The 12,100-nt window shown below is 56.8% G+C and overlaps 1 protein-coding gene across 1 annotated transcript in view; it reads left to right on the forward strand.

The window, feature by feature from the left end:
- The first annotated feature begins 4,277 nt into the window (after positions 1 to 4,277).
- The window catches only part of PRDM6 (PR/SET domain 6), a 75,896-nt gene continuing 68,073 nt past the window's right edge, over positions 4,278 to 12,100 (forward strand). Inside the window, exons 1-2 of the mRNA XM_052778960.1 lie at positions 4,278 to 4,641; positions 5,325 to 5,858. Of these exons, the coding sequence (XP_052634920.1) occupies positions 5,333 to 5,858 (526 nt within the window). The 5' untranslated portion in view covers positions 4,278 to 4,641; positions 5,325 to 5,332. The remainder of the gene's footprint in view (positions 4,642 to 5,324; positions 5,859 to 12,100) is intronic.

A 12,100-nucleotide genomic window follows, 5' to 3' on the forward strand; every position in this document is an offset into this window, starting at 1 on the left:
CCCCCGCCCCCGCGGCGCCTCCGTCCCGCCTTCGCCCCGCCGGCGGGGGCGCGGGCGCCCTCTGGGGCCCCTGCCGGCCGCTGCACGGCCCTGCCGCCGGGGTCTCGCCCTCCTCCGCCTCCCCCCCCGCTCCCTTGCCGGGGAGGGGGGCGAAAGCAGCCCGAGCGCAAGCCGCGCTGCGGAGAGCGCTCCTTCACCTGGCCGCGGCGCTAAGCCGCCCGCGCCGGGCGCCCGCGGCGCGGGGGGAACTCGGCACGCCGCCGGCCGCAGGTCCGGGCTTTCGGCAGCGGGGTCTCCTCCCTCCGCCCTCTCCGACCCACGGTGTTTGCCACCGCCGGCCCGGGGCAGCCCGCTCGGCTCCGCAGCCCTTCCTTGCCCGAGCCCGGGGGCGGGCGTGGGGGAAAGGGCTTTTTTGGTCAGTTTTACCCACTCTTGCCGGTCTTCGGTCGCTTTCTGGTTTCGGGGAAGGAGAAGGGGGAGGGAAGCGCCTGGCTTCAGTTCAGGAAGCGCTCGGGAGGTGGCGAGTGCCGCCGGGCCGCCCCTTCGCCCGCCGCTGCCCGGGGAGGCCCGGGGCGCGGCCGCGCTCGGCGGCGGCGGCGGCGCCGGGAGCGGGGCCGGGAGCGGGGCAGGGGCAGGGGCCCGGGCCGGCCGAGCGGGGCTCTGGCGGGCAGGCTGAGCTGCCCCGGGCGGGTTCTGGCTGGGGGTAACCACGTTTTAGCCACGTCTGTAGAAATAGGTCTGTGCATTGTGTAGAGCCTTCCTCCATCCCTTCTCCTCCCCCTCGTCTTCTCTTCGAGGGAAACGTAAATCCAAACGGTGAGATGTAGGAGAGCGCGAATCCCCGTGAATCCCATCTGAATAAATGTCTATATTAATGAATTATTAACTCAGCCGCTCATGACCTTAAAACTGGAATGAGGAGACGCCTAGGGCAAGAAGGAAAGCTGCTGAATCCTTTATCGGACTCCTGTCAGAGGTAACCGACCATTTGTCTTCCCCACATCGAGAGAATTAATTAATATGAAAGGCAAACTTTTTAATTGTGTGTCAAACGAAATCAGATAGGGTGTCCCCGATTCAATCCCTTCCGAAAAGGGATTTAGCTCCCTTTTCTACCCCCCGCCTAAAATAAAACCTTCGAGTTTCCAAAGAGACGGACATCCTTCCTATGGGTTATTTACAAAACAAAAAAAACCCAAACAAACAAACAAAAACCAAAGGAAAAAAATCGCAGGGAAAATGATGAATTTGGGTAGTTAATTTATCGATCTTGGCTCCTCTTCCCGCTTGTTTTATTTTAGAGGTCATTAATCAATGAAGAAAAACACCACCGTGTTCCCCTTTTGCATTTAATACACTTACCCTCCTTATTTATTTCTTTTGAACAAATTCCTAGCAAATATTCACCAATCGATTCGTAGGCGATGGATTTTTATAAAGGTTTGATCGCTTTCTAAACGGTCAATGTGATTTGTTTCAGTGCTCGTCCTCTAAATAATGAAAAAGCCTGAGAGAAGGGGAAGGAGGAGGCAATAGTTAAAAACTCCTTTCTTTTTTTCTGCATCTTTACACACAGAAGTCACACCCAGGAGGAAAAGAAATAATAATAATAAATAAATAAATAATAATAATAATAATAATAATAATAAAACCACCCAAACCAACCAACCAACCAAGAAATAGTAACAAATAGACCGTAGACAAACTCGGGGGAGACAAAAGGGACGCGCACAAACAGCTCTGCCTCGGGAAGCCAGACCAGAGGTCAGGGTTGGCTAAAGCCATCCCGGGGAGGGGCAGGTTCGGGGGCCGGGAGCCTTGCCCGCAGATCTGCTAGTTCTGCTCCTTCCGAGGGGCAGAAGGGGCCGGTAGCGGTGGTATTTTGGAGAGGCTGGGGCCGGAGCCGTTTTCTGTCCTGGTGAGACACGTCGCTGCCTTCCCCGCCAGCCCGCCGGGGCAGGGAGCAGCGCTCTCCCCGCTCGGCACCGGAGCTGCCCCGCTGCTGGCTGAGCTTCCCCGCTGGCGCTCTCCTCCCTTCCCTGCGTGGGTCGAGCGAATTCGGCGCAGCGGGGGTGCCTGTCGTTAAGGTCAAAACGCCAAACGACGAGGCTCACCGGCTCCGCCGCCGCCCCCCCGCCGCCCCCCGCCTGGGCGACGGGGAGCGCCGGACGGTGCTGCCCAGCCGCCGCGCCCCGGAGCTGCGGGCAGAGCCAGCGGGCGGGGGGCCGGCCTGCCTGCGGGCACCGGCTCCCTCCCGCCCGCCTCCCGCTGACCGCTGGCCGCCCGGCCCTGAGGACGGGCGGAGGCGGCGAGCCTCGTACTTCTTTATTCCTCTTTCCTCCGGTCAGGCTGGGTCCCAAAGTGTCAGGGGTTCTATAAATTTTACTCAGCCACCTCGATCGCTCGAAGCGCTACTTTTATAGCTGTAAAAAAAAAAAAAAAGACCCTCAGTAATAGATTAAAGTCCCCCTAATATGAACCGGCATGGAATATTTCTGTTAACAACTCAAGGCAAGTGCAGATATTGACAATGTACTTAAGCCCATTAGCTAGGGGCTTTTCCCCACTTCATCACGTTTTTCTAGCGTGAAACGAATTTTTAGAGATTGCTGCCACTAAAAGCAATTCAGTATTTTTAAAAGATGTCCGGTAAGGAAAACACCAATAACGCAGACGGGCACATTTAAAAAAAAAAATTGAAAAGAGTCGGGAATGGCGGAATAAAATTGTGACCGGGAAGGAGCTGGCCAAGGACGAGACACTGTTAATGCGGTGAAAACAGAGAAAACCAAGCGCGCCCATCCACAAATGAGCGTACCCAACACCGCGCTCTGCGCACACTAGCGAGCGTGCAAGCAGCCCCCCCACCCCGCACCTCCGTCCCTCAGCTGAACGGCAGCATGTCAGAACTTCAGAAGGTGGATTAATAGAGCGAGGGGGCTGAAAATTCATTACATGTTGCACAATGGGACGGATCAAAGACATAAGGAAGGTTTTTATAGCCAACTTTATAACCCATAAAAAAAGGGGGGGTTTCCTATTCGTGTTTGCCTTTAACTTAGGTGTTATCAATCTATAGAGCAGATGACGGATGACCTTGTCAAAATGACGCCAGTCAAAACATTTTTTGCCCCAGCCCTGTTCAAATTCGTGTTAAAACGTCCCGCCTTAGACACAGACAAAGTCTAAACAGCAGCAGCTTTCCCAGGCTCTGCGAGAATGAAGGGTGGGAAAGAAACTACAAACAGGGCGGGGGGAACGGCAAAAACAGTTTACACGCGGACACGTTATGTTTGTAAGCAAGTGTGCGTTTAGCGGCAGCGTGACACCTGACAATGGGGGCTTTTCTGACACCAGAGAAATGTTTTGGTGGCATAAACACTTTGTGTTAAGTATTTTGTCTTAAACGCATGGGGTACTATGTACACGCGATATACCTAAGAGATTATAGTTCTCGTCTATTTTTTCATACGGTGTAGGAAAGAAACTGGAAAAACAAAAAACCAAAAAAACCAAAACCCCACCCCTGTTAAATACTCACTGATACGTGAGCTCAATAACTGAGCAGCGGGGCGGAAAACCCCAATTTTTAAGCAAAGTGGAGAGAAAAAGTCGCTAGAGATGAGAAGTTTCCCGCCACAGGTTGCATCTCCGCCTGCATACTGCTCGCTCTGTGCTGCAGCCGAGCACAGAGAGCAGGAGAGAGACGTGCTGGTGCTCGAGGGGACAAGGTCCGAGGAGGGAGAAGTTCTAGGGCGGTGAGTTCCCTCACCTGCGCTGGGACCTCCTGGGGTCTCGGGTAGTCGAGGGGAACGGGAGGCAGGTTATCCCGGGAGACACGTTAAGTAGGTGGGACGGTATCAGGACAGCGAAACGGGCCAGGAAGGTCTCTCACATCCACTTAGCCCCAGAGGGGCGAAAGGCAAGTGAGGCAAGGCCATGTCTCCCGGGATCCTGGCAGGGTGCGAGGCGCTGGCTAGCTTGGGCCGCCGCGGGCCGGGAGGTGCCGCCGCCGCCCCGCAGCCCGGCGCTGGGGACCACGCAGCGGCGCGGATCTTGCTGGGGACTGCGCGGGGCCGCTGCTCCCCTTCCGCCAGGGTAAGAGCCCAGCTCTTCCCGGGGTGCCGTGCTGGGGAGGGAGGGAGAGAAGGAGGGAGGGAGGGAGAGAAGGGGGGGGAGGAAGGAGCGGGGGGGAGGGAGGGAAGGAGGAGGAGGGAAGGAAAGAAAGGGACACCTTTAAAAGTTGAGCAAGGAACAAAGTGGGGGAAGTTGCCAAAAAAAGGGCGCTGCGTTCAGGCTCGCTGGTAACTTCCCGCTCCCTCCCCTCCCTCCCGTACACACCACACATACTTGTATTTTGCGCTGTCGTAAAACCCACGTGTCCAGCCCGGAGTCTGCCAGAGCCGAGCAAAGAGCCCGGGCGCGACCGCGATGCGCAGCCACGGCAGAGGGAGCCCGGCGGCTGGGAGCTAGCCGGCCCGCCCGTCCCCGGCACCTGGAAGAGGATCGCCCCGCTTCCCCGTGGACAAAGACCAAAGAGAAGCTTCTCCTCTCAACCCTCCTCCGGCTCGAAGGCTCCCAGGGCTGCCTACACCTCCGCACGCCGACCGCGCGGCAGCCGCTCCGGCGCACCCCGCTCAGGTAAGGCAGCGGCAGGCCGGGGCGGCCGGCGAGGGGCGGCCGCGGCCCCTCCGCCTCGCCCGGCACAGCCAGCCCAGCCGGGGCCGCAGCGGGGTGCTTCCACCCGGGGGTAGGGTGCTGCCGGGCCGTGACCCTGCACTCCTGCAAACGCTGGAGCGGAACGCAGGGGAGCAGCAGGAGCGGCTGGAGAGAAAAGTCTCGCGCCTGTGTGCGTGGGACTGAAGTTTCCTCCTCCTCCTCCCTGGAGATTCGAATCCGCTCCCGCGGAGAGAGGCAAGGGAATGAAAGGGGAAGGCATGGCGTGCTCCGGGAACGGGGCGAGCTGCGCGCCGCTCGCGGCGGCTGGTTCTCCGGCCGCGGGCGTGCGGGACTGCCCGCCGCCCCTTTCGTCCTGCCCGCCGCTCCGGGGCGGGCGGCGGGGGACAGCCTCGTCGCCCTGGGCCAGCACGTTTCCCGCGTCTCCGCCCTGCGGCTCTCCGGGCCGAAGTTTTTCTTCTGCCGCGCCTGGCACGGGCAGGGAAGCGGGGCGGGACGGTCCCGCCGCCGGCCCCGCACCCCCGGCGCGGGTAGCCCACGCGTGGGCCGGCTCGTCCCAGCGCGGAGGCCGCCGCGGGGTCGGGGCGGCCCGGCCGGGGCGGGGCGGGGGTCTCACGCCCGCTGTCCCCTTCCTCTCCGCTCCACAGGCAGCGCGATGCTGAAGCCCGGCGACCCCGGCGGATCCGCGTTCCTGAAGGTGGATCCCGCCTATCTGCAGCACTGGCAGCAGCTTTTCCCGCAAAGCAGCCAGCTCAAGAGCAGCGGGGCCCTCGCCCAGCTCCAGCCGCCCGAGAGAGCCGAGCCTCCGGCTGACAGCCTCCGCCAGCGCCCGGCCTCCCTCTCCTCCGCCTCCTCCTCCTCTTCCTCGTCCACTCCGTCTTCCTCCTCCACCTCCTCCTGCGTCGCCGCGGCGGCCGCTTCCCTGGCCGGCCTGACCTCCCTGCCCGTGACCCAGCTCCCGGTCTTCGGGCCGCTGCAGAGCTCCGAGCCCCCGGCCGGGGGAGCGCCCGCTCCCCTGCAGGGCAAGGACTTGTGCGGGGCCGGCGGCGGCGGCGGCAAATGCGGGGAGCGCGGCGCCGCTCGGTTCCGGTGCACGGCCGAGGAGCTGGACTACTACCTGTACGGGCAGCAGCGCATGGAGATCATCCCCTTGAATCAGCACACCAGTGACCCCAACAACCGTACGTATCGTGCCCCTTCTCGCAGCCCCCGACCCCCCCGTCCTCCGGCCTCTCCCCGCACCGGGCCAGCCGAGGGATGCACCAAGCCGGGGGGCCGCAGTGGGCGCCCGCACCGCTTTCTCCATGAGGAGCATCCTCCGCCCTGCCCTTCCCTGCCTTGAGCCGCTTTCGCGTTGTTCCCAGCGCTTTCGGGAGGCGGGTGGTAACCCCTCGGTAATGGCTTTTCTTGTCTGAGACCCGGGTCCTTTCCTGGAAGGCACGCTTCACAGGGAAGGCTGCTGTGGGGCTAGATTTCTCTCGCGGCGGTGGGGGGGCTGCTTAGGAAAATGGATTCGGAAAAGGTTCAGGGCAACTTGCTGTGAAGCTGGTCCTTTCCCGCCTTGCTTGTCTCAACCCGTTCCTGCCTGGAAAGCCCAGGCTTCGCTGAATACCCAGAAATCAATTACTTCTCCAAGCTGGGCAAGGGAAAAGTTGCAGTTTTCATCAGATGGGCTAGGGCAAAGTTTTCCTCCCTCTTATCTCAGAGTATCGTTTTCCTTTCAGACCTCGTTAACACCTCACTGGTTTTAGTTTTCACCCCTACGGAAGAGCATGATGTGGTCATTTAATAAGAAAAGCTGGTTTTCTAGATGAAAAAGGTCGCCTGCCTGAGTGTCAGAATTCACTTAGGACTTGGTGGTTAGAAAACGTTTAATACTGCTGTTGCCAATTATAGAGGTCTGGGTTTTGGGGGGAGGGGGGCGCCCCTATTATTAAACTGTCTGTATCGACTAGAGGTTTGTGATTTTGGAAATGGGTTCTGCCTGTCTTTTGTTCCTGTATCTGTTGATACTATGCAACCGAGGAAATTCAAGGGGTGAAAATAACTAAATGAACTATATTAATTCATCAGACTTATTACCAACATTTAGAGCACACGGATCTGTCCCTGTTAAAACACTGGAACATGGCTTCAGTGTGTGCACTTTCTTCCATTGCTTCAAATACCCTCTCTTATACTAAGGTTTCTTAAAATTCTTTATTTTTCTTGTCCTCCCCCTCAAAATGTCTATTTAAAGAAGGCTGTTGAACAGATAAACGATACCCCACACCAGCGATCCGTAAGCACATTCCCATGCAAAATGCGGATTCGTTTAATTTCATTTCAGATGTGGAGCTTGCTTTGAAAGTTTCCATGAAACTCTGTTGTATATTCATTAAACTACGTGGATGCTAGCATAGCCTTAATCATTGTGTGTAAATCTTAAGGAGTGAGAGGAAAGTTGACTCAGTTTCGTGGGGATTTTTCCCCCCTTCTTAAGACTGCAAATCTTTCTATATTGGATACCGACTTTGTTTTGAGCGACTTCCTCATGCTTAGTTTTAGCCTTTAGTGAAACGTGCTAGTGTATTTTCTATTCTCGGGTGCAGAAAACGTGATCTCATAAATTACATGCACTTAATGGAATCTGAAATGCACTTTTAATCGCCAACCGAACCGTTCAGACAATACATGTTTTACTTCTTGGAGCAGCTCAGTAAATCTGCAAGATAAAGGTTTTAAAAAGAGAAAGGAAGATAAAAAAGCGATTTGGGGGGAGCATTTTTAAGGAGCGAGTGGAATAATAGCACTCCGCAGAGTCGCAGGCGCAGCCTGCATAGTTTCTTCCCAACCGTGACATTAAAGGTGGATTCGAGAAAACAAACGGGTCGATTGCAGAAGGGACGCTTGTGAATCGCGTCTGGCTGGGACGGGGCAGCGCTCGCGGTCTGAAGGACGGGGCAGGGTGCTGCCAGCACGGTCTCCCCCTTTTTTTTTCTGCAGCGAGGTCTAAAAAGTCCTGTCATTGAACTTGTTTACTAGGCGACTTTCGCTCCAGCCGTTATTAGTTGTCTCTGAGCAAAACTTTTTAACCCGAGTGTTTCAACCTTCTGGGTCCAGGTGCATTTGCTTTGGCAACTCGTTCTTAAACAGAAAGGGAAAAAAAAGCGAACTGTAAGTGAGGAAGGAGTCCGGGAATTGCAGTCCCTGCCCTGCCACACACTCCCCTCGCTCGCACGATCAGAGGCGCAGCAAGGCAAGCTGCAGGGCACCGGCCTGGCTACCCCTGCGCGGCTCCCCGAGTGCCTCGGGGGTCACGCAAGGAGTCCGTGGGCAGGCGGGATTTCCAGCCGCTTGGACTCCGTCCGTCACACCAGAGGTGCCCGTTTGAGGGAAAGGAGGTCGGGGTTGCGGGTGCTGTGAGGGAGCGAGCGATCGACTTTAGTTGGAGTTATACTTGCTTGCTGCACTTCCAGCTCCGGACAGCCCCACCGAAACTCCCAGGCTGACAAACGGGCGCCTTGCGGGCAGGGGGCTCTCCTCAGCCTGGCACGGACACCCACCCGCAGGGACCGATCCCCCCCCCGCCCCTTCCCCGAGCGGGGGGCGCAGGGCCGCCGCCTCGGCCTTGCCCGACTGCAGCCCGCCGATTTGGGATTGGCGGCAGGCCCCTGGCTGATGCCCGCTTTGGGGATTTTAATTTTACACGCACCACCTTCGCGAACCAAGCGAGCGCCCCGTTTCCCCTGCTTTCCCAAATGCGCGCGCACGCGCACACACCCCCACACCCCGAGCATCCCCTTCTCCGGAGCAAGCCGCGTCGCCTCCGGGCCCCCACCCCGCCCGCTGCGGCGGCAGGATCCACCCGCCGGGCTCGGGAGAAGCGCCCGCAAACTTCGCCGCTGCCTTCGGCCGCTCTCCGGCTGGCCGCCCCAGGGCCGCGGGCAGCGGGCGGACGGCTCCCGCGGCCGGGGGCGGGGGGGCGGCAGTGCTGCCCCCCGCGCCGGTAAATCCCGAGGGGCGGCGGCTGCGTCCGACATTCCGCCAGGCCCGGTCCGGCCCGGCGCCGGGCGGCCGCCGTGGGAAGGTGGAGGGGCGGCGGTTTCCCCGCAGATCCCCGCCTTGACCGTCAAGTACCAATGAGTACGGCACGCTCCTGGGCGAGGGAGGGGGGCGAGGGCCGCCAAGGAGCTGCGAGTTCAGTGACTGTATGTGACTGTTTTAAACTGAAAGGGGTTTAGTTAGGGGGTAAAAAAAAAAACAACCCCCCCAAAAACCAACCACCAAGAAACAAAACCCTAATTAGGGCCCTGCAGTCTCTACTCCCGGGGAAGTAAAGGGGATTGTGTTAAAACCCTGATAATGTGGCAGGCGGCTGGGGACCGTTTTCTTCCCGGCTCTGAATCTTGAAGGATGAGGGTATTTCTGGGCGCTGGGGGAGGGGCGCTGGCGCGCCGAGGAGGAGATCTCCGGGGGTGAGTTTGGGGGGTGCGGGGCCGGCTTGCTCCCGTGTAGGCTCTCCCCTCGTTGCTGGGGAGAGGCTTTCGCGACGGGAAGCCTGCGACTCCTCTACCTTCATCAGAAACCGCCAACCTGCCACTGCAACAAATATGCAGTGTAAAACTAAAGTGTCACGCGAGCAAGCCGTTTGCATGCCTCTTCCCGTTCAGTTTACGGGGAGACAGTGTATATATAACACGCTGTGAAGTGGATCGGTGTGGGGAATATTTGGATTTTTTTTCTCTAGACTGCTGGTAACCTGTATGATTTAGCTATTTTACATCATTAGCTACCCAGCACCCTTAAACATAGCAGATAGCCATACATTAGATTGAGGTTAGAGAAGGTGGTGACTGTTTATTTAGGGTGATAAAATGGTCCATCAGCAGTAATCTCCATCGATATGTGCCACCAGGAGATGAAGGATGAGGGGACAAGCCACAATTAATTGCCCTATAGTTTTGTAGGAGAGAGTGGAGCCGGTGCGGACTGAACTTCGATCTCCTCTCCCAGAGCCTATTCATCATCTCTACATTGTATATGGGGGTCTCTCAGGGGCAGGGGGTGGCAAGGTTTATCTACACACAATATTCTCCTACCCTTCTCATACCTGACACGGAAATTTAATTCATTCATACCTTCAATCGAAGGCAGGGAAAATCAAACCCACCTCCCCCAACCCGGCCCTCACGCCCCCGACTTGCAAAAAATAACCCGAAAGCCGCTCCGCCAGCGGGACGGCCCCCCCTCCTCGGGCGCCCAGGCGAGCCCTCGCACACCGTCTTCCCCAGAGGAGCCGGTGTGGGGTCTGCCTGACCCCCCCGACCGGGGGGATCGGACCCCGCGGCAGCCCCTGCCCCCGGTGCGGGAACACCGCCGGGCGGCGCGGCCGGCGGGGCGCAGCGGGGGCGGCGGCTCGGCCCCGGCCGGGGGATAGCGGGGAGGCGAGGCGAGGCGAGGGGAGGGGGTAAAAGTCCGGGGAGGGGGGCGCCGGACTCCGGGAAGGGTCGGGCAGGGCCCGGCGGGGGCGGCCGGGTCCCGGTGCCGGCCGTGGCTGGTCGGGCTCCGGCGGCCGGTCCGCACCCCCGCCCCGCGATCCGGCCCCTGGGGCAGCAGGCTGGGCTTGGCCCCCCCCCTCTCCGCAGCAAGTCTTTACAACAAATAAACAAATAAGCAAAAGGAGCCCGGGGGGGGAAGTGCATCTGTGTTTCATCCCCTCCGAAAGCCTGCCTCAAGTCAGGCAATCTGCGAGAAACTGCGATTAATGTCAATGTCGCAAGCAGAGGTTGATGCCAGCTCGTCGACGAGGAAACTGAGGCGCGAGGAACCCGTGATCCCTAGGAGAGCTCCAGCCCGTTTCCAGCAGGAAATGAAAGGGTACCGTCTTACCCAGCCCACCCTCCCTTTTAGCTGGGTACCCGGGCCCAGCCAGGGACGCAGGGCCGGCCGCAGTGATTTATACTTGCAAGTGAGTAATACCGTGTGAAATGATGGCCACTTACACCGGGTACCTGCATGCTTGCAGTGAATTATGAAGCAGAGGGTCAGAGGCCACCCTTCTTTAATACCAGCAAACTGCAGGTATCCAGTATAACTGCACCTTTGAAGCATATTATTGCTGAGCCAAAAATGTATTTCTTTCATTTATTGTTACAGCTGGTTTGCTGGTTAGAACACTATGTTGGACTCTACCTTTCACGGACAAAAGCTTTCTCCTCTTAGATTTCCTGTAAAATATGCAGTAGTTGTGTTGTTTAGGTTGGAGGGTGTTTAGAATTATATTTTGGGGGCAATGATGTGTCCTTTCCCTTTTGCTTAGGTTTAGTCCTTTTAAGTATACTCACATGAAGTCATAGTGCTGGCATTACACTGTGTTCATTTTTATGGAGGCAAATAAACGATAACATATTGCACTCCTCCCCAAAGAGCCATACCAAACAGCTCCACTAGGAATTAATTTAATATTTTTTTCTTGCTTCTTCCTTGCCTTAATCCTCCCATCTATAGAGCATGACCGTATCAAGGGAGAAAATGATCTTCCAAAGAGTCTGGCTGCATCTGGGCCTGCAATGGAGCGTTCCTGGTGACCTTACCTTCTACATCTCATAATTTTATCAGGAGATACTCTGCTCTGGCTGCAGTCCTCCTTGCTTTTTCCATTTTCAGCAAATCCCTCAATTTTCTCACATTTCGTCCTTCTTGTCTTGATTTGGGGCTTCACTGATGCTATTACAGCCAGTGGAAGTATTAATTTCAGTGGTCCTTGGGGGAGGCCTTTTCTCACACAGCTGTTCTCTGAGGTCAAAATAGGAGGAAGGGCACAGTACATCTCCCCTTGTTGCCCTGTGTGGCAGTCCTCTGGAAATCTCACACTTGTCCCACCATGCCCCTTTTACGTCAACTTCGTACACCTGTGTGGGTCTTAACGGTTGCCATTTGATTTGGAGATTCTACTGTTGTCAGTGGACCAGAGCAGTCTCCCTCTCCCCCCCCCCCCCCCCGCTTCTTTTCCATGCATTAGTAAGCAACCTGGTGCACTGTATCACACCTTTGCAGTATCCACGAAGATGATGCTGTTGATCCTTTCTGTGAGGCAGGGTAGTGTGCAAAGTTCTCCCTTTTTTCCCCTATCTGATATTAAGGACTTCCTTCCCTTGTCCTCTGAGGGAGAGGAATCCACTACTTGCAGTCACTGTCTTTAAATGGGTAGTCCAACATTACTGAAAGTGTGCTTGGGTCAAAGCCTTCCACCTATCATTACACAAAAGTTAGTCATGGAAAAGATGCACAGTAACTTTTTACTCAAGGCATGGTAAAATATGTCTAGTAGGGCTTCCACTCCTTATAACATTTATGAGGATTTTTCTTTTAATTTTATTTGTATGATTGCATAAAAAGCTAAAGATAGATGTATAAAGCATGCAACTAAGACAAATTTCAG

Source organism: Harpia harpyja, chromosome Z, assembly GCF_026419915.1.
Source record: "Harpia harpyja isolate bHarHar1 chromosome Z, bHarHar1 primary haplotype, whole genome shotgun sequence".
NCBI classification, from domain to species: domain Eukaryota; kingdom Metazoa; phylum Chordata; class Aves; order Accipitriformes; family Accipitridae; genus Harpia; species Harpia harpyja.